Genomic DNA, 21,358 nt, shown 5'->3' with positions numbered 1-21,358 from the left:
TTCCTGGACATTGCACTAAGATTAAATTTTCAAAGACTTAATTAATGCTAAGGAGAGCATGATAATTCTTACATGAAATAGTAGAAAAAGTTAAAGGACTGAATTCTGTTCCCAATCTGAATTAGTGGTCTGTGAGCCATTCAACCCACTAGCTAACATTGTATTTAAAATAGTAATGGTTGCCACAGTAACCTTTTTGAAGAGCTTTGAATTTATATTTTTTGCTCAGTAGAATTCATGATGGCCATAATCCTTCTTGAGGAAATCCTATAACTACTGAATTCACCACTTCAGTCATTAAAAAAATGAAAAGGTGATAGTCAAACTCAGTCTCCCCTGAAGATAAGGATCACAATTATCTTAACTAATGCTCTATCTTCTCAGTTGTGCTGCCTTAAGAGGCCGCCTTATGTCATGCCCCAGTAAGAAAAACTGCCTCTCTGAGGCCCCTTTTAGGATAAGAGAAACAATCAAATTATGTACATTTGTATGGAATGGTGTATGTATGTGTGTGCGTTTAGAAATCAAAACGTAAGTATTCCTTTGGTAAAATAACAAAATCTATCAGTTGTTAGTGTGGGAGCATTTACACCACAGAAACTGGCAGATGTTACAAATAAGGGCTTTTTCTTTTCTTTACAGACAAAAAGCATGCCAGCATTATCTAAAATATTTTGGTATCATTTTATAAATAAAAGCCATCCTGATTTTGAAAGAGATTATGCAACTATCAAGATATTTGTTCAAAAATATCTAGGATTCTTTTGTGCATAAAAAGGTAGCTACTAAAAGTGTTTAATTTTTATTGATAGACTTTAAAATATTACTGCAAATTATCTGGCTAAAGGATTTCTTTATTAAAAACAGTTATATAATGAGATAATACCTGAATTATAGTCTAAAGTTTGTGAATATCAAAATATTCATTTCGGTCCTTTGTCAATGACAGTCAAAATAAGTATATTTAAAGATTATTGAATTTTGTCAATGCTAAATTATGAATATTTTTAGACATGGACTGAGTCATACTAGGTGGGTAACAAATGTAGTCTAAGACAGAAAGATTACCATCCTTGAACGGAACAAATGTCTAAAAAATATCAAAATCAGGAGTAACTACTGAACTATGTACAAGACATTAAAAGACACATGTTGTATGATGAAAATAGTAAAATACAGAGATTCTGAAGCCCTCCAATTTTCCTTATAAGTTCTTTAAGAAACATTCAAATTGAACTGAGTTATCAGGTAATTCTGGGGGATGATATAAACGAATCTGACACTCCACTATGCCTTCACTACACACAAGTATATCTTTGATATGGTTTCAGAGTTTTGCAGAATTGTACTATTATTCATGTAATTTATAACAGGTATCCTTTAAAATGCATTGAAATAAACCCAGATAAGTGGATGAAAATGATATTAAAGAAAAACTCCCATCATCCCTAAATTGAGACCATTTGATTACTTCCTTTTTAATTTTTAAAAAATAATTGTTTCTTTTCCTTACCTAACTGCTTTGGGTACAAATTGCAGAAAAATGTTGAATGAAAGTGGCAAAAAATGAGCATCCTTGTTTTGTTCCTGAACTCAAGGAAAAAAAATTTTCAGTCATTCACCATTGAGCATGATATTAGCTGTAGATTTGTCACATACAGTCTTTATTATATTGAGGAGAGTATGCTTTTAGTCCTAGTTTATTGGGTGATGTTTTTTATTATGGAAAGGTATTGGATTTTCTAAATGCATTCTCTGTACCAATTAAGATGATAAAGTAGGGTTTTGTTCTTCATTCTATTAATGTAGTATTTAACATCGATTGATTTTTGTATGTTGCACCACCTTTGCATTCATGAGATAAATTATACTTGATAATGAAATATCAATATGACTCCAGTTTGTTGAGGAAATTTTGCATCTATACTCCTAAAGGATATTAGTCTGTATTTGTCTTTTTTTGTAAACTCCTTGGCTTCATAATCAGGATAATGATCTCCTAGAAGTCAGGAACTCTTATCTCAAATATTCTGGGAGAGTTTAAGGAACATTAGTATTAATTCCTCTGTAAATGTTTGGTAAGATTCACCAGGGATGCCATCTGGTCCCTGACTTTTTTGTTGTTGGGTATTTATTATTTATTCACTCTCCTTACTTGCTATGTATCTCTTCAGATGTTCTACTTTCACTTGAAATGTTTTTGTAGTTTTGTGTATTTCTAGTAAATTACCCATTTCATCTAGGCTATTCAGTTTGTTGGTGTATATTCATAATTTCCACATACAAATCTTTTTATTTCTATAAAGTTGGTAATGTTCACTTTTAAATTTCTAACTAGTATGTTGAGTATTCTCTTTTCTTAGTTAATCTAGTTTAAATCTTGTCATTTTTATTGGTATTTTCAAAGAAACTAGTTTCACTGGTTTCATTAATTTTTCTCCATAGTTTTTTGGGTTTTTAATTCACTTATCTCTCCTCTGATCATTATTCCCTTCTTTCTGCTAGCTTTGCATTTAGTTTGTTTCTTCAGTTGTACTCTTAAATCCTAATCTCCTATCTTTCTTTTTAAGTTTTTATAGCTCTAAATTGCCCTTTGAAGACTACTTCTGTTGCATCCCATAGCTTTTTATATATTGGGCTTTCATTTGCATTTTTGGGTATTTTCTAATTTCCCCTGTGATTTTATTTTTGGTACTTCCTTGACTGCAGAAGAGTGTTATTTAATTCCCACATTTTGTGTAGTTTCCAGTTTTCCTTCTGTTACTGTCTTTTAGATATATTCCACCACCATCAGAGAAGATACTTGTAAGACTTGAATCTTTTTAATTTATTAAAACCTGTTTTATGGTTCAATATAAGGTTTAATCTTGAAAGTGTCCCATACGCATTTAAGAATAAGTATTCTTCTATTAATGATTATAGTGCATTGTATATGCATGTTACATGTAACTGGTTTATAGTTTGGTCAAGTCCTCTATCTTCTTCTGGCTAGCTTTTCTATCCATTATTGAAACTGGGCATCAAAGTCTCAAACTATTACTATTGAACTATTTCTATCTTCAAGTCTTTCCATTTCATATATGCAGGGGCTCTGTTTTTATGTGCATATGTATTTACAATTACTATATCTTCCTGAACTTCCTTTTCAATGTATAATAACCTTGTCTTTTTTTAATTTATTTTTTTCTGATAATAACATAGCTACTCCAGTTTTGGTTATCAGTATTTGAATTGAGTATCTTTTTCCATTCTTTAACTTTCAACTGTTTGTATCTAAAATGAATCTTTTACGGACTTTATTATCTATGTTTGGTATTTCTGTCATCTAGTCTGCAATCTTTGCGTTTTAATTAGAAAACCTAATTCATTTATAGTTAAAGCATCCACTGATAAGGAAGGAATTGTCTGCCATTTAGCTATTTGTTTACTGTATGTGTTATATATTTTTTGGTTCATCAGTGTTTTTTTGTTGTTGTTGACATTTTTCTTTCGCCATTTAACTGAGGATTCAATGAAAAATCAGCTATAGATTTTATTGAGTGTCAGCTGTATGCACTGAGTCATTTTTCCATTGTTGCTTTCAAGATACTTTCTTTGTCTTTGGCATTTAACAGACTACTAACGGATGTCAATCAGATCTCCCTGATATTACCATGCTTGGCATTCATGAATTTCTTATAGTTTCATGTCTTTCATTACGTTTGAGAAGTATGAATGGTTATTTCTTCAATTATACTTTTCTGCTTCATTTACTCTCCCTTCTTCTGGGATTCCCATAATGTAAATGTTGTTCTGCTTTATGAGTCCCACAAGTACCTTAGACTCTGTTGACTTTTACTCACTCTATTTCTGTTCCTGAGGCTGAATAATTTTAAATATCCTATCTTCAGGATTGCCTATTCTTTCTTCTGTCTGCTCACATCTGACGCTGCAAATTGCTGGGGAATTTTTTTTTAATCAGTAATTGTAATTTTCAGCTCCAGAATTCCCATTTAGATCCATTTTATAATTTCTAGTTCTTTACTGTTATTCTCACTTTGTTCACATATCAGTTCAGTTCCTTGAACATAGTTCCCATTAGCATATTAAGCATATTTAAGATAATTCATTTAAAATCTCTGTGCACTAAAAACACAACAAAGCAAAAACAGACAATTATAAATCAGAGACTGCAGGAGAAGAGGAGGGAGAGGGATCAGAGGGAGGGAGGGAGGACTGAGGTGATGGTGTACGGGTGCATCGGTGAAGGAAACTCTATGGGGACTACACCTGAGGGGGTAGGGGGAAGAAAATATTGTTTAAAAATGAACAATGATGTAAAAAAAATTTTTTAAATAATAAATAAATAAATATCTGTGTACTAAATCCAATGTCTGTCCTTTTTTTTGAGTCGGCCATAATTTCAGTTTCTTCACATGCCAAGTATTTTTATTTATTGCTACTGAGAATTGGATATGCAAATATTATAATGTATTATGATGTAGGAATTTGAGAAATCAGATTCACCCTCCCCAGGGGTTATTATTTGATTATTAAAGTTCTAGCTTGTGTTCAGCCAATGTTTTTATAGCTACTTTCTTGAATGCCAAAAGCTTAAAAATAAAAATACTTCTAGTCTTTGCAGACTTGTTCTGTTTTGGGATATTCCCTTCACACGTAGCCATGTCATTTATAATTCTTCCTTGGCCTTTTTACTTCTTGCACTAAGCCTAGAGAGCAGCCCGTGACTTAAGTTCCAAGTTTTCTCAAGTCTTTCCGGAGCAAGAACCCTGCACTGTGCATGCACATGATTTTCTAAAGTCACCTGTAAACACTGGTGCTTCTGATTGCCCTAATTTCCTAAAGCAATTATCTCCCTGACTTTTCCTCAATAGGCCTTAGGTGGTCTATTACATGACTATGCACTAACTTTTGCCCCAAGCATTTACAAACATTTCATTTGTATTACAATGCTTTTGTTCAATGCCCACTGATTTTCCACCCTGAAAAGTTTCTGAACTCGGTGAAACAGATATAAACACCTTGTATCAGTCCTTCCAGAAGCTCTTAGGCAAGATAGAACAGACAAAACCAGTCACTGGACAATACAGTCTGCTAGGCTCCCTCTGGAATCAAATCTCAGCCCTACAATGGATGCGGTCTGCTGTTTTCAAGACTTTGCAAAGCTGGGAAAGATGTAGGGCAGACAAATAACAATTGCACAAAGGTTTCCTAGTGCCTAGTACAATAGTGAGAGCATTACTAAATATTTCAAATATTCACAAATTCAGGGCCTACTATGTAGAATACATTCAATATTTAGTGAATGAATAATCCACTTAGATAAGAAACCTTAAAGGCCATTTCCAAAGAAAGTGTATCAAAACACAAAGTACATGATACTATTTTTAATCTAATTACTGTGCCAAATATATGTAATTAGAAACTTTTTGCTCATTTTATACTCTTTAACTTGACTTCCATTTATGCCTTATAACAGTATCTGAAAGCATGTATGTATGTCATACAGTAACATAAAAGAGCAAAAAAAGTTAAATTTTATAATCTCATGCTGACAGTTTTATAATCTCATGCTGACCCAAATTGTACCCAAATTGTCTAAAGTAAACTTAAAGACAAAATGCAAGTAAAAAATAAATTATTAAAGTATCTAGTACCTGATTTCAGGCACTTACTACAAAACACAACAAAGATAATTTATCAGTTATAACCACGGCAATCTAGTTCACTAGCCCAAATACTCAGATACATTAAAAAAAATGACTTACTTTAGTCTCTGGGCATTAATTTTAACATAGCAATCTTTTAAAGTTTCACTACAAGAAAACACTTTTAGTTAACATGAGTAGAATCATTTTATAGTTGCTAAAATTTACCTGTTTGAGTCCTTCATCAGTAAGTTTGTCCTGGTTGCCTACATGAACTTTCTGAAGTAAAGGACAGTGAGAGGCAACCGCAATAATTGAAGTGTCAGAAAGCTGCTTACACCTGTAGGCTGTATACCTAAGAAGTCCAGGACACTTAAATGCTAGAACACATACGCCAGTATCAGACATACTGCGACAATCAGAAATGTTGATTTCAATTATATTTTGACTTCTTGATGCAATTTTTTCCAATAATTCATCAGTGACCTATGAGGGGGAAAAAAGCAATAAGTTTAAGGATAAAAGAAACTTAGTTTATATTCTTTTATAAATTTTCTCCAATAAATAATACAATTGTTAGATTATACAATGAAAACCACAATAAAAAGAAAATGTTATTTAATATTAAAACAATAAGAACTATGGTGTTAATTAAAAAATATATTTGGTCTTGTCCTCAATTCCTAGAACAGAGGTCTCAAAACCTTAGAAATTTCCTGAATGAAGTGTCTTTTGTTATTCATAATGAGTCCCTTTTGGCTACAAAATGATTTATACTAATGAAGTGACTTAGATTGGAATCAGGATGGGGACTGGTCACCAAAAAGATCAAACACCATTTGATTAGAAGTGGTGAACTTTCAGTCCTACTCTCTGACTTCCTTGGAGGGAAGAGCTGGTGAAATCTGGGTTATAAAACTTCTTAAACAAGATTTGAAAAACTCTGGGGTTGGTGAACACATGAAAGTGCTGGAAGGATGACACATCCAAAAAAAGTCTGGAAGTTCCATGTCCTCTCTTCCCATACCTTGCCCGATGTGTCTTTTTCAGTTGTCTGGAGCTATATACTTTATAATAAATAAGTAAACGTACATATTTCCCTGAGTTCTATAAGCCATTCTAGCAAATTATCAAACTAGAAGAGATGACACTAAGGGGAATTTATAACTGGTCAGTCATAGGCACAAGTGGCTGCTGGGACTTGTGATTGATATGAAGTGGGACTAAGCCCTTAACCTGTGAGGTCTGTACTAACCCCAGAAGTTAGTGCAAGAGCAGAGCTGAACTGATATTGCTATGATCCTAGTTGGAGTCAGAGAAATTTGTTGTTAGAACAGAAAAATCTCCACATATATGGTATCAGAAGTAGTGTAAGGAAACACCCAGCAAGAATGTATGTGTTAATTTCAATTAAAAATCTATCCTTATTGGGGAAATTTAATTAATACTTCAAACACAAATGAAAAGAATTTAAATGTTTTGTTCTCTATTTTTAACCCAGAAATTAGTGTATATCAGTCATCACGATGTATAAATCTTGACTTTTTACTCTCTTACTAGATAACAAAACAGTATATAAATTATAATTCTTCACTACTTCTATCAGAACACATAACTAATCTATATCTTAGAAAATATGATATCATTTTGTATGTCAGCACACCAACTGTCCCTATCAAATAGCTTTCCTCAGAGGACTCCAAGCTAAATACACATAACTTTAAAATCTATCTGGAGAAAAACTTACATGGCCATCTGAATTTAAAAAATAATAATAATAATCTACCTATACATATTCCTGACCTAATCACATTTTTAAAAAAGAAAAAGATAATTAACAATATTCAAGTCTTTTTAGTAAAAAGGGGTAGAAAAAAAGAAGATACATGATAAAATTTAGAACTGAAAAAGGAAAGAACTGGAGTGTTGAGGGGTATCATGAGTAATAGCCAAGGCTGAAACGATTTATTTATGCTTGTCTGCATATGCAGACAGTTTCCTTCAAAACAAAAACTCTTAAGATACCTCTCCTTTTATTTATTTCTGCATTCAATTCCAGGCATAACAACCAGCAGAGACAAAAAGCCATTCACAGTCTGAGTTTTTGACAAATAGCTCAAAAATCCAGGAGTTAATGAAGAGCAAATGAATTAGCTCACATTACTTCTCACTGCTCTACCAGTCTTAACTAAATAAATAAATACTCACCATTCCCCCTGAAAAAAAAAAACTTCATGGAGCCAGGCAGGTTGATGACTAATTCTATAATTGTTTTAACCTCTTAAAAATGAGGGAGAAAAAGAAAATTTATTCACAAATGATCGGGAACTTGCTTATTTTTTTTAAAGTTCATGTGTTACACACAAGCACTGACAGACAAAATCAGTGGTATATGAAGTTGACTTTTACCATCTCACAAAAACCTACTATTTGTACCTCTTTCCAGATCAGTGGCATCATTGCATGGTGAGACATCACATTAGTAGCTTGAAAGTGGCCAGAGTAGAAAATATTTGTATCACAAAAACTGGCAAGTATTACAAATCAGGATCAACTGCTTGTTTGATTTAAAAAATCAGTTGTTAAACATTTATCAGCATGCAATTACTAACAATACCACAGAAATAATTAGATCAAGTTTAGAACTACAATAAAATTTTATTTTGGGTGGCGCAGGGGTTAAAGTCTCAGTGCTATCAGCCACTATGGCATGAGCTCAATCCCTGGCCAGGGAGCTAACCCACATGGCACAGCAGACCTCTCCTGCCTTAACAGCTGCTCCCCTCAGCAGTGTATTTCAATAGATGTGTCTGTTCTGCTCCTCACTCTGTTTCTGGTGAATCCTCTCACCACCCTGCATCTCTGGCCTACACCCCAGTTCTTGTATACATAAATAAATAAAAATAAATCTTTAAACAAAAGTTTTATTTTTATTGAATATTTTCATATATTTCCAATGCCAACAACAATTTAAAGGAGGCATCCAAGTACAACAAATTGTTTGCAATAAGCACTATTAACTCTTTTTTTTTTAAAGATTTATTTATTTATTTATTTATACAAGCACGGGGTACATACAGTCAGAAGCACGGGAGGGTGAGAGAATTCACCAGAGCCAGAGTGAGGAGCACAGCAAGCAGACTGACGAAGTACACTGCTGAGGGGAGCAGTGGGCAGCAGGAGAGGTCTGTGCGCCATGTGGGAGCCTTGCCCAGCGGCTGGGGATCAAACCAGTGCTGCAGAGGCTGCGGGCAGCTTCGCAACCCAGCGCTCAACTGCTGCGCCACCGGGGAGGCCCAGTACTATTAACTCTTATCCTTTTTCGTCATTTTAATACCAATATACAAACAAATTGGGCAGTCGGGTACAATGGGGAGTATTAGAAAATTAATTAAAAAGAAAACTGCAAAAAAAAATTAGCTCATTATGTTCTATTTCTTTATAATAATAGTACAAAATACTCTTTATAGTATAATATTTAATAGGAACAGCAATAGTTTCAAATCATAAGGTTGCTTGAAGGATCAAATGAACTAATATGTATAAAGCAGAAAGAACAGTATATGGCATACTGGCAGTACTATGTAAATGTTTGCCACTATTTTATACTATTAACCTAATTTTTATAAAATGACTTCAAAAAAGGAAGTTTAATAATTTTTCAAAACATAATAAAAAGGGGGGAGGAAAAAGAGGATTAAGAAGTAATACAAGGGCCTCCCCTGGTGGTGCAGGCAGTTAAGCGAAGTGCTGTGAAGCTGTCCTCAGCACCGGTTCCATCCTGGCCAGCCGGCGAGGGTCCCACATGGCGGGGGTCCCACATTGCAAGGGTCCCACATGGCGCAGCAGACCTCTCCTGTCTCACCCACTGCTCCCCTCAGCAGTGTATTTCGTCAGTCTGCCTGTTCTGTTCCCTGCTCTGTCTCTGGTGAATCCTCTCACCCTCCCACGCATTTGGCCTGTACCGCAGTTCTTATATAAATAAATATATAAATCAAAAAAAAAGGTAACACAAAATACGAATCTACACTAAAAAAATACCTTCTTCACCATAAAAACTTAATTTTAACTTAACTTTTGACACAAAAAAATTACTAAGGTTCAGAATTATAGACTACAATCATCTAAACTATCTTGAAATAATACAACATGAAAGATGATTTCTTTAGAGGACTAACGAGTTTTGGGGGGACCAAATTAAGCATTTCTCTAGAATTAGATGTCATACCTGTTGACGACTACTAAGATCCAGCTGCTTCCAAAACTGGAAATCTAAACAAAGGTCCCGCCAATATTTGCAAACCAATGATGCAGAAAGACAACGCTCATCCAGGGACAAATTGGAAAATATCTGTGAATGAAAAAGGAATCATATGTATTAAACATTTTAAAGGCACAAGAAAAGGTTGATATTAGTTAGAAAAATTAACTTTTTAAAATAGAAAACATCTTTAATACAAATGGCCATTAAGGGAAGAGTCATTGTTAAGGACTGCCCTAAACAGAAAGTTGGGTAAAGGTGTTAAAATGGGTTAATGTTACCTTTTGTGTAAGAAGAAAAGAGTAGAAGAGGGATAGACATGCATGTATGTGTGTGTGTGCACACGTGTGTGAGTGTGTGTGTGAAAAACACTGGAAGTATAAGCCAAAAACTAATGTGCTTACTTTTAGGACTAGAAAGATGAAACCAATGAAAGTCAGACTGTGCTGAAGTTACCTGGTTTTATGGTTTTCACTTTGGAACCATATGAACTTTTTATATGATTTTTTAAAAAATAAAATCTTAAGAAGTGCTTTAGCTCCCTGTATAATTTTCATAAACTCACAACTCCAATATAATCCTAAGGAAAATATATATATTCAACCACAGGACAGCCTACAAAATACCTGATCCAGACTCCTGTGCGTGGAAGGAAAACTGAACGAAGGAGTTAAAAAGGTATAAACATCCAGTTATAAGATAAATAAGTATTAGATATATAAGATAAATAAGTACATTACTATACAACATGATGACTATAATTAATACTGCTGTATGAACATACAGGAAAGTTACTGAGAGTAAAAAAGATCTCATCACAAGGAAATTTTTTTTTTCTCTTTTTCTATTCTTTTTATTGTGCCCATAGGAGAAGGTATATGTTAGCTAAATCTGTTGTACCAATCATTTCATAATATATGGAAGTCAAAGCATCGTGCCCTATGTCATAAACTTATAAAGCGATATATGTCAATTACTTCTCAATAAAGCTAAAATAATATTCATGAAAAATGAGGAAAGGGGGCCTTCCTGGTGGTGCAGCGGTTGAGCGCTGGGTTGCGAAGCTGCCCGCAGCCTCTGCAGCATCGGTTCGATCCCCAGCTGCTCCTGGGCCACCAGAGGAGGGTCCCGCATGGCGCGCAGACCTCTCCTGCCGCCCACTGCTCCCCTCAGCAGTGTATTTCGGTCCTTCTGCCTGCTATGCTCCCCGCTCTGGCTCTGGTGAATTCTCTCACCTTCCCGCGCTTCTGACTGTACCCAGTGCATGTATAACTAAATAAATAAATCTTTAAAGAAAAAGAAAAATGAGGAAAGGCTGAAAAATTAATAGAAGCGAGAAGAGACCAAGAACTGACTAATGCAACTGCTAATTAGAAAAAGTATATCAATGTTGATTTCATAGTTTTGGGAAATATACTGTAGTAAAATAATCAAACTCAGGAAAATTAAAAGTATGTTTTGAGAATTCTGTATTACCTTTGCAACTTTTCTATTCAAAAGTATCCCAAAATGAAAGTTTATTCTAAAAGGAACTTTAAAAAGCAAAAATCATAAATAGAGGGTTAGAGTTAAGGTCATTTTTAAGACAAAGAGATGTATCAACAAATACAATGTATAGACTATACTGAGATCCTGCATTGAGCCAACTATAGGAAGAAACTTTTGATTCAATCAGATAAAACAGAAAACAAAATAGATATTAGATGATTAAAAGAAAAATATTCTTTGTTTCCTAGGTTGTGATTATATTGTGGTTATAGTCATACTGTGGTTATTTTTTTTTAACTATTATACATGGTTCGTAGTTAGAGTATTTATCGCCAAGATGATATATTGAGCATTTGCTTTCAGATTTCTTTTCAAAAACAAAAAAAATTGGTGAAAGAAAAGAAAGGCAAAATATTGAAAACTGTTGAATCCAGTAAAATGATACATGGGGAGTTAACTATACTATTATCTACTTTGGTTTGCTTATATATTCAAATTTTCCATGATACTAAAGTGAAAATTTTAACAAGATCATGTGCTTTACGTCTAAATTGCCCTATCTAAGATTTGAATCATAGTCCTACAATTTAGCATCTATGTAAACTTAAGCAAACTATCTAATCTCTTCTTACCCAAATTTTCCCTTTTGAAATGAGGATAAATAAGTATTTACCTGGTAAGATTATTGGAAGAACTAAAGGAGAATAAAGTTTTTTGGAACAGCATCTGGAACAGAGTAAGAAGTATACAAATAATCCCTATCATATCTATGACCTGAAATCATTTATCTCTGTGCAATCAAAAGTTGTAGATATCTAAGCTAGAATCTCTTTTATGGTTGTATCTTGAGCCTTGGCAAACAACTACCTTCCCTTTCCAACTATTGCTCCCAATCAAAAGGTCAAGTAAGAAGTAAAAAATACGTGTAATAATCACCTAGTGAAACGTCCTATGTCAGGAAAAGATGCAGTTGGGCTCACTACATCCTTTCACTCCCACTCATGACAACGAAAACCTCCTCTGGACAACCTAGTAAGAGCAATAACCTCAGAACTCTAAAAGGTTAAAATGTGATGGACTAGGGAGGTGAACCAAAAGTTAAGGAATGTCCAACGATGAGAATGAGTTCCTGGGGGGGTTGGTTAGTTGTTTTTTGCTTTTAATCTCCTGGTTGTGGAATTGAGGATAGCCTCTATGCAAAATTGCACCACAAGCACATCCAACAAAAATTCAGAGTTAAGACTTCTTTTCTTTTGAGACAGAAGACTAAGGAAATGTACCACACAGAGACAAAAAAATGTGAGAAGTGTCCTCATTTTGGGTTTACTTTTCTTTTCTGTCTTCTTCTACTGTTGCAGAGCTGTAACATAGCTGTACGTGATGCTGTATAGGTATCATGTAGGCACATGTCCTAAATATAAACCTTATTTCTGGAGGAAAAAAAACAAAACAAAACAGGAAGGGAACTCTGTGGACCAAGGAGTGTGAAAGGAATCCCCATTACCTTTTTCTTACTACTACTTTATAAAAGCTGTCCAAGTTAGGAAAAACTATAGAGCAGCACAGGTGGCTCTAACTCTGTAAGAAACTCCATCTCTCCAGCCAGAAAGCCTTGATTCCACAAGGAACCAAAGAACGTAAAAAATATATCTGAAAGAGATTTGGAAGAGGCCCCACTAAATCTATGTATGGAGTAACAAAAACCTAGTTAACTACAAAGCCGCACATGTACAGAAAAAGCCCAAAGCCTAAAGAAAAAGCCATAAAGTGTTAGAAAGCTGAGCTGACATTATAACTATAGAAAAAATGAAGGTAAAATAAAAATTTAGTCTAAAAATAACATGGCTGATCACCTGCTAAACAAAACAAAATTCTCTGTACAATGCTAATTTTAAAAGGACCCAGAGTTTCTCATGATAATATCCAAAACACCCATGATATAACCCAAAATTACTCAATATAAAGAGGGAAAGTTCGACTAATCCCAAAGGAAAACACCATCAACAGTTACCAATTCGATCGTGATCAAGATGACAGCATTATTAAAGACTTTAAAAGCTGCCATTATAGTCATATTTCATGAGATAAAGGTAAATGTTCTTAAAACACCTACTTATTGAGACGTTCTCAACTGGAAATAGAAAAAGGAATTAAATGAGCATTTTAAAACTGGAGGGGAAAAAAGTTAAACTAGAAGGGCTCAAAAGCAGAATGGAGACAGCTGTGCAAATAATTGTATAATGAACTTGAAGATAGAGGTATAGCAACTAATAAGAAGAAGAAAAAAAGAAAAGGCAAAACCTGAAAAGCACATCAAAGATCTATAAGAACACAACAAAAAGTCTAATCTTCATGTCTTGGAGTCCAGAATAAATGGAGAGAGATTGAAAAACAGAGATTCAAGATCAGCAAAGCCCAAACAGACAAAGTCAGAGAAAGTTATAATCAGCTACCTCATAATCAAACTACAGAACATCAAATATAAAGAAATAATCCTGGGAAATAACCATTAAAAAAAAGAATAACAAAGAGGAATATCAATTCAAATGACAGCAGATTTCTTATCCAAAACCATGCTGACAGGGGCCTCCCTGGTGGCGCAAGGGGTTAAGACGCAGCCTGCAAAGCTGTCCACCACCTCTGCAGCATGAGTTCGATCCCTGGCTGGCCAGGGAGCAACCCACATGGTGCAGCAGACCTCTCTTGACTCGCCTGCTGCTCCCCTCAGCAGTGTACTTCCGTCAATCTGGCTGTTCTGTTCCCAGCTCTGCCTCCAGTGAATCCTCTCACCCCCCACACCTCTGGCCTATACCCCAGCTCTTGTCTGCATAAATAAATAAATATTTAAAAAATAAAATGTAGACCGCAGGCTATGAAGAAACGAATTACATATACAAGAATATCCTTCAAGGGCCTCCCCGGTGGCGCAGCGGTTGAGCGCTGGGTTGCGAAGCTGCCCGCGGCCTCTGTGGCGCCGGTTCGATCCCTGGCCGCTCCCCGGCCACCGGAGGAGGGTCCCGCATGGCGCGCAGACCTCTCCTGCCGCCCGCTGCTCCCCTCAGCAGTGTACTTCGGTCCTTCTGCCTGCTCTGCTCCCCGCTCTGGCTCTGGTGAATTCTCTCACCCTCCCGCGCTTCTGACTGTACCCAGTGCTTGTATAAAACAAAACAAACAAACAAGCAAGCAAATAAATAAAACATACCTCTATAAAAAAAAAAAAAAAAAAAAAAAGAATATCCTTCAAGAATGATAACAAATCTGATATCCAAGGAAAGCAAACCAAGAGCCTTCAGGAATGGAGGGAAAGAAATAGAAACAGCAATTGTCTGGGGACATACACACACACACCCCCCACACCCACAAATGTGGGGTCTCCCCTGGTGGCACAGGCAACTGAGCACAGCTCTGTGAAGCTGTCCGCAGCCTCTGCCATGCGGGTTTGATCCCGGCTGGTCGGCAAGAATCCCACATGGGGCAGCAGACCTCTCCTGTCTTGCCCACTGCTCCCCTCAGCACTGTGCTTCAGTCAATCTGCCTGTTCTGTTTCCCGCTCTGCCTCTGGTGAATCCTCTCAACCTCACGCAAATCTGGTCTGTACCCCAGTTCTTGTATGCATGAATAAATAAATCTTAAAAAAAAAAAGATATGTTTCTCTTTTTGTTATAGTTGCATTTGTAAGAGTAATCAAGGTATTCCATAATAATACAAGGATCAACTAACCAATAAACCATGCAATTCTGAATGTCTCTACACCTAACAACAGAGTCTTAAATATACAAAGCAGAAAGTGACAGCATTAAAAGAGAAATAGACAAAACCAACTATACTTGGAAACTTTAAAATTTCTTTCTCAAATCAACAGAACAAAGAGACATAAAATCAGCAAGGATTTAAAGATCAGAACAGTACTACTAATGCCTAGTGGACATTTGGAAAATATTTAACCCAATGAGGGCAAAATGCACATTCTTTCAAAATGGAACATATGGAATATTTACCAAGAATGACCATATCCTAGACCATAAAGCAAAACAACGTCAAATGTAACCGATTTCATATAAAGTATACTATCCGAAGCATCACTGAATTAAATTAAAAATCATTTTTTTTTAAATCTGGAAAATACCCAAGTGTTTGGCCATTAAACAACACATTTTTAAAGTGCTATAAAGAGAAACTATCAAGAAATGTAAAAAATGTTTTGAATTGAATAAAAATGCAAACCATCCAAAGCATTTAGAGTAGTACTTAGAAACATTATTAAATGTTTAAATTAGAATGTAAGATCTCAAATCAGTACACTAAGCTTCCTCCATAACAAGAAAAATAAGAAATCAAAACATAAGCAAGGGAAAGGAAAGAGTGGAAATGTAACAAACTGAAAATACAGAAAAATCAACAAAACCAAAATCAAGTTATTTGACAACAAAGCAGATAAAATTCTAGTTGGTCTCACCAAAGAAACAGAGAAAACACACAAATCGTCAAAATCAGCAAAATACTTCTATTAAGTCCTTAAAACATTTTTGTGTAGGATAAGAGCTACTCCTCCCTTCATTACCAATATTGGTAATCTCTGCCTTTTTTTCCCCCTGATTAGACAAGGTAAGATTTATCAATTTTGTTGATCTTTTCCAAAACCAGGCATTGGTTCCACTGATTTTCTTTACTGCTCTTTGTTATGTACTTTCTTTTTTGCTATGATTCTTATTATTCCCATTCCTTTTACTTACTTTGGGTTTGACATGCTCATTTTTTCAAGCTTCTAGGGGTGAAAATTTAAATATATTAATTTATAGCTTTCTTCTTCGGTAAGTGAGGTCAGCAAATAGTTGCCATACAGAGTCATGTTTTTGTAGGTCTCTCAAAAATACTCAATTCTGCCATTGTACAGTGAAAAGTACCCATAGACAATGCATAAATGAAAGCGCACAGCTGTCTGCCAATAAAACTTTATTTAAAAAAAAAAACTGGCAGCAGATTTGGCCAGCAATCTGTACTTTGCTGCCCTCTGCTTTGTAATAGTATCAGCAAAAAGTTATAAATTCCCTCTAATCACTTAGTCGCATCTCATAAATGTTGACATGCAATGTTTTTCATTTTCATTCAACTCAAAATATTGTCTAGATTTTCTTGAGATATTACTTTTGATGACAGGATTATTTAAAAGTGTGGACTGATACCCACAAAATAAAGCAGAAAAGGGAATTCCAAAAGTTTATCTCACCACAAAAATTAACGAACCCTAGTGATTAATAAAATGTTATTAAAAAGCAGCTAGGAAAAGAGCACCTGAACTTTAGTATTTAAAGAAATCTCTGTAAAATCACTACTGCAACACTAAACTAACATACAAGAATAGAGACCTTACAAGATCAGTTCTGAAAAGTCACTAACAGTACCTACAGCAAACTGTAGGAAAAGGAAAAAATGTAGTTTCCAGAATTGACAAATTATAATGTTCAAATTGTCCAGTTTAGAAAAGATTATGAGAAGTGCAAAGAACCATGGACCATTTATAAGAAAAAAAATTAATAGAAATTGTCTTTGAGGAAACCCAGAAATTGTACTTACTAGAGAAAGACAACAAAATCAGCAATTTAAAATATGCTAAAATTACTAAAGGAAATCACTTACAAAGAACTAAACGAAACCATGAGAATCAGAGATCTCTCATGAAAGACACATTTCTAATTCTTAAAAAAAGGAAATTAAAGAAAGAAAAAAAAAATTCTGAAATTGTATCATATATAACTGGAATGAAAATTTCACTACAGAGATGCAATATGGTCTCTATGTATTGGCCCCTAAATTGCTTCTTCATTGCAGGCTGAAACCTATTAAGCTTAAAAGCCCACTGGTGCAAAACTCAAACTTTTACATATATCCAACTCTTTTTAAATTTGCCCAAATCGGGCCTCTCTTGGTGGCGCAGGTGGTTGAGTACAGCATTGTGAAGCTGTCTGCAGCCTCTGCAGCGCCCGTTCAATCCCTGCAGGCTGGTGAGGGTCCCACATGGTGCGGCAGACCTCTCCTATCTTGCCCGCTGCTCCCCTCAGCAGTGTATTTCAGTCAGTCTGCCTGTTCTGTTCCTCTCTGTCTCTGGTGAATTCGCTCACCCTCCCATGCATCTGGCCTGTACCCTGGTTCTTGTATAAGTAAATAAATCTTAAAATAAATAAATAAATAAATAAATAAATAAAATTGCCCAAAGCACACGTCCCACTTGACAGCTGTTATCTATTGAGGTAATGGGGCCTTTATGTTATAGGTCCCAAGCCACTGTTCTTCTTAAGAATCCTATAACCCAGAGACTTCTGTTGTGCAGCTGAGTGACATCACCTAGTTGCATAAGCTCCCAAACTGAATCCTATCTGCCCTGGGAGTGCCCTTTCCCTCTGAATCCCCCTTCTCTTAGGCATTTCCTTGCCCTCTCCTCTTCAAGAATGATACACCCATTCCTCAATCACCTTACCCCATCCCCACCTCCTAAGCCCTACCCCAGAATAAGCCTCTGCAAAGGCTCATGCATAAGGGACTTCCCCTCTCATGCAACCAAGAACTGCAAATAAAGCATACTCCAATAAAGTTTGTGTGTAACCATCCCATGTGGTACTATCCCTTTCACTGATCAGCATCAAAATCCCTCACACCCTTATAAGAAAAAAGAATCAGGGCTTCCCCTGGTGGCACAGCGGTTGAGCGCTGGGCTAGGGTCCCACCAAAAAAAAAAAGAAAAAGAAAAAGAAAAAAGAATCAGCCAAATTGAAGACAGATCAACTAAATTACCAAACAGAGAGATGAAAAGCCTAAAATACATGTGGGTTACCATCAGACACACAGACACACATAATACTAAGAATCACAGACAGAAAAAATGAGAGGGACAGAAAGAATATTGAAGAAATCATAGTTGAAATTTCCAAAATTTGATAAGAGATTAATCTAGACACTCATAAGCTTCATGACACCAATAGGATTAACTCAAAAAAATCTACATGAACATACATTATAATTAAATTGTCAAAAGGCAAAGACAAAGCATCCTGAACACAGCAAGAAAAAAGCAACTCACCATTTACAAAGAATCCTCAGTAAGATTAATAACTGATGATGACTTCTCATTGGAAACTATGATGAGGCCCAGAAGACAAAGGAATAACATATTTAAAGTACTGAGAAAAAACTTGTCAACCAAGAATTCTGTATCTCAGAAAAGATCCCTTCAAATTTAAATAAAGAAATTAAAATATTTCCATAGAGGGCCTCCCCGGTGGTGCAGTGGTTGAGCGCTGGGTTGCGAAGCTGCCCGCGGCCTCTGTGGCGCCGGTTCGATCCCCGGCTGCTCCCCGGCCACCGGGGGAGGGTCCCACATGGCGCGCAGACCTCTCCTGCCGCCCGCTGCTCCCCTCAGCAGTGTACTTCGGTCCTTCTGCCTGCTCTGCTCCCCGCTCTGGCTCTGGTGAATTCTCTCACCCTCCCGCGCTTCTGACTGTACCCAGTGCTTGTATAAATAAATAAATAAATAAATAAATAAATAAATTAAAAAAAAAAAAATATTTCCATAGAAAGGAAAACTTTGAGTTTTGAAGTATACAGTAGACCTGCCTATAAGAAATGCTAAAGGGAATGCTTCCAGCTTATGAACGCACACTAGCCAGTAAGCTGACAACACATCAAAATAAAGAATACCAATAGAGGTAGGTCTTTACAAAGGTATTTAATATTCACAATTAATGTATTTTTGGCTAGTATGCTTCTTTTCTCCACATAACTTAAAAAAGACAACTATCTAAAATAGTAATTATAAATTTGTGCTAATGGACACAAAAACAAAAAGGTAATACTCGTAACTAACCATAAATACAGGAACAATGTTTTCTATGTCATTGCAGCTAAATTGGTATTTGTAGTACAAATGTCTTCACACATAAAGTGTTAAAGCTTTATGTACTATAGTATAAATGTCTGGCTAAATTTTAATTGCCAAGACATCCATTTATGAAAGAACTCCACCTTGAATAAACAAATTGCTAGTTGTATGACACCGCTATGAAGAAAACACCTAGACAAGGAACTAGGCTGTCCTCACTCACCAAGGTTCCCCTTTCAGAAATCCCTGGGTAACCTAAATAACTGACATCTTGAGTAACTCCATTTCTCCTTTCCTACGCTTTTATGCTTTAAATTATTCAACAAAGGGTGAGTCTACAAAACAACAGATACTTCACCTTGGATTATATAAAGCAGAGACCTATGATCATTATCATTCTACTTCTCCACCTACCTATGATCTGGATATGTGACCCTAAGGTGTGCTATGTGCCTTTTAGGACCTGTGAGAAATAAATTTTAGTACTCAGAGCTCCCTGATGATTTCTATTGCAGTGTGTCCTGCAATCATAAGAACCACAAAAACTGGTCCAGCCATAAATAAGGTGCCCAGTGAGAGAATTGTCTGTGGGCCTTACTACAAGTGATATGTGCCTGGGCAAGTGCTACAGGCATTTCAACCAGGGGCATCAACAGGCTCCAAACTAACAGAACAGGAGCAATTCAAATGACAGTCTATAAATCTTGACATTAATTACAACCCTAAAAAACACTGAGAAAGCAATAAATTATTGTGTGTGCATGTGCATGCATTTACACACACAAACACACACACCAGAAGGAGACAGGGAATAAAATAATATATTAAAAATATCTAACACAAAAATGTAATGAAAGAATTCATAAAACATTTAAAAAGAGAAAAATAACAAAATGGCAGAAGTCTTTCCTTATCAGTAATCACATCATACAGAAATGTTAATCTCTTCCATTAAGAGAAAGAAAATGAAAGAATGGAACAAAAACACAATTCAATTATATACTGAACAAAAAAGGGTGGAAAATATATTCCATGCAAACATTAACAAAAAGAGAGTTGGAGTGTTTCTAACTAACGTCAGACAAAACAGACTTTCCGACAAAAAGGAGAAAAAAAAAAATTGTGGAATGGTAATAACCACTCCAGTAAGGAGCTACAAAATTACATGTATATACCTAAAACCAGAGGTCCAATCAAGAATGAAAAACTGACAAAATTGAAAGTAAAAATAGATCTACAATACTATGTTGAGACTTCAACATTCTATTTTCGATAATGGATAAAACAAGACAAAAGATAAACAAGGAAACTGAAGACTTGAACACCATGTAAACCAACTAGGTAGGCCTAACATTTACAGAACAGTCCACCCAGCAACAGCAGAATACAGATTCTTTTCAAATGCATATAAAAAATTCTCAAGATAGAACATTTATTAGGCCACAAATCAAGTCTCAATAAATTTTATTTTTTTTTTTTTTAAAGATTTATTTATTTATTTATGTATAAAAGCACTGGGTACAGTCAGAAGCATGGGAGGGTGAGAGATTTCACCAGAGCCAGAGCGGGGAACATAACAAGAAAGTACACTGCTGAAGGGAGCAGCGGCTGGCACGAGAGGTCTGCGCGCCATGTGGGACTCTCGCCAGGTGGCCAGGGATCGAACTGGCGCTGCAGAGGCTGCCGGCAGCTTTGCAACCCAGCGCTCAGCCACTGTGCCACCGGGGAGGCCCTCAATAAATTTTTAAAGACTGAACGCATACTAAATATTTTCTCTGAACAAAATGAAATGAAATTAGAAATCAGTCATAGAAAGTAGTTGCAAATTTTACAAATATGAGGAAATTAAACACACTTGTAAATAAGAAAAAATCACAAGGAAAAATAGACAATACTTAAGATGACTAAAAAGGAGATATATCTATAAACAACTATATTAAAAAAACAATAAATATCTTGAACCAATAATCTAAACGTCCACCTTCCAAAACTACAAAAAGGAGAGGAAACCAAACACAAACCAAGCAGAAGAAATAAGGATTAGAGCAAATATAAATGAAATAGACTAAAAATAAAAAAAGAAACTTT

At 35.5% G+C, this 21,358-nt stretch overlaps 1 protein-coding gene across 1 annotated transcript in view; it reads right to left on the bottom strand.

Annotated features, from left to right (window-relative positions):
- Nucleotides 1–21,358, bottom strand: part of FBXL17 (F-box and leucine rich repeat protein 17) — a 549,569-nt gene that overhangs the window by 512,506 nt on the left and 15,705 nt on the right. The window contains 2 exon segments of the mRNA XM_037530072.2: nt 5,877–6,134; nt 9,877–9,999. Of these exon segments, the coding sequence (XP_037385969.1) occupies nt 5,877–6,134; nt 9,877–9,999 (381 nt within the window).

This window comes from Talpa occidentalis, unplaced genomic scaffold (assembly GCF_014898055.3).
Source record: "Talpa occidentalis isolate TD23 unplaced genomic scaffold, MPIMG_talOcc4v2.1 talOcc4.6, whole genome shotgun sequence".
Lineage (NCBI taxonomy): Eukaryota > Metazoa > Chordata > Mammalia > Eulipotyphla > Talpidae > Talpa > Talpa occidentalis.
The sequence above is the reverse complement of the archived record's forward strand: the minus strand, read 5'-3'. Positions and strand labels throughout refer to the sequence as shown.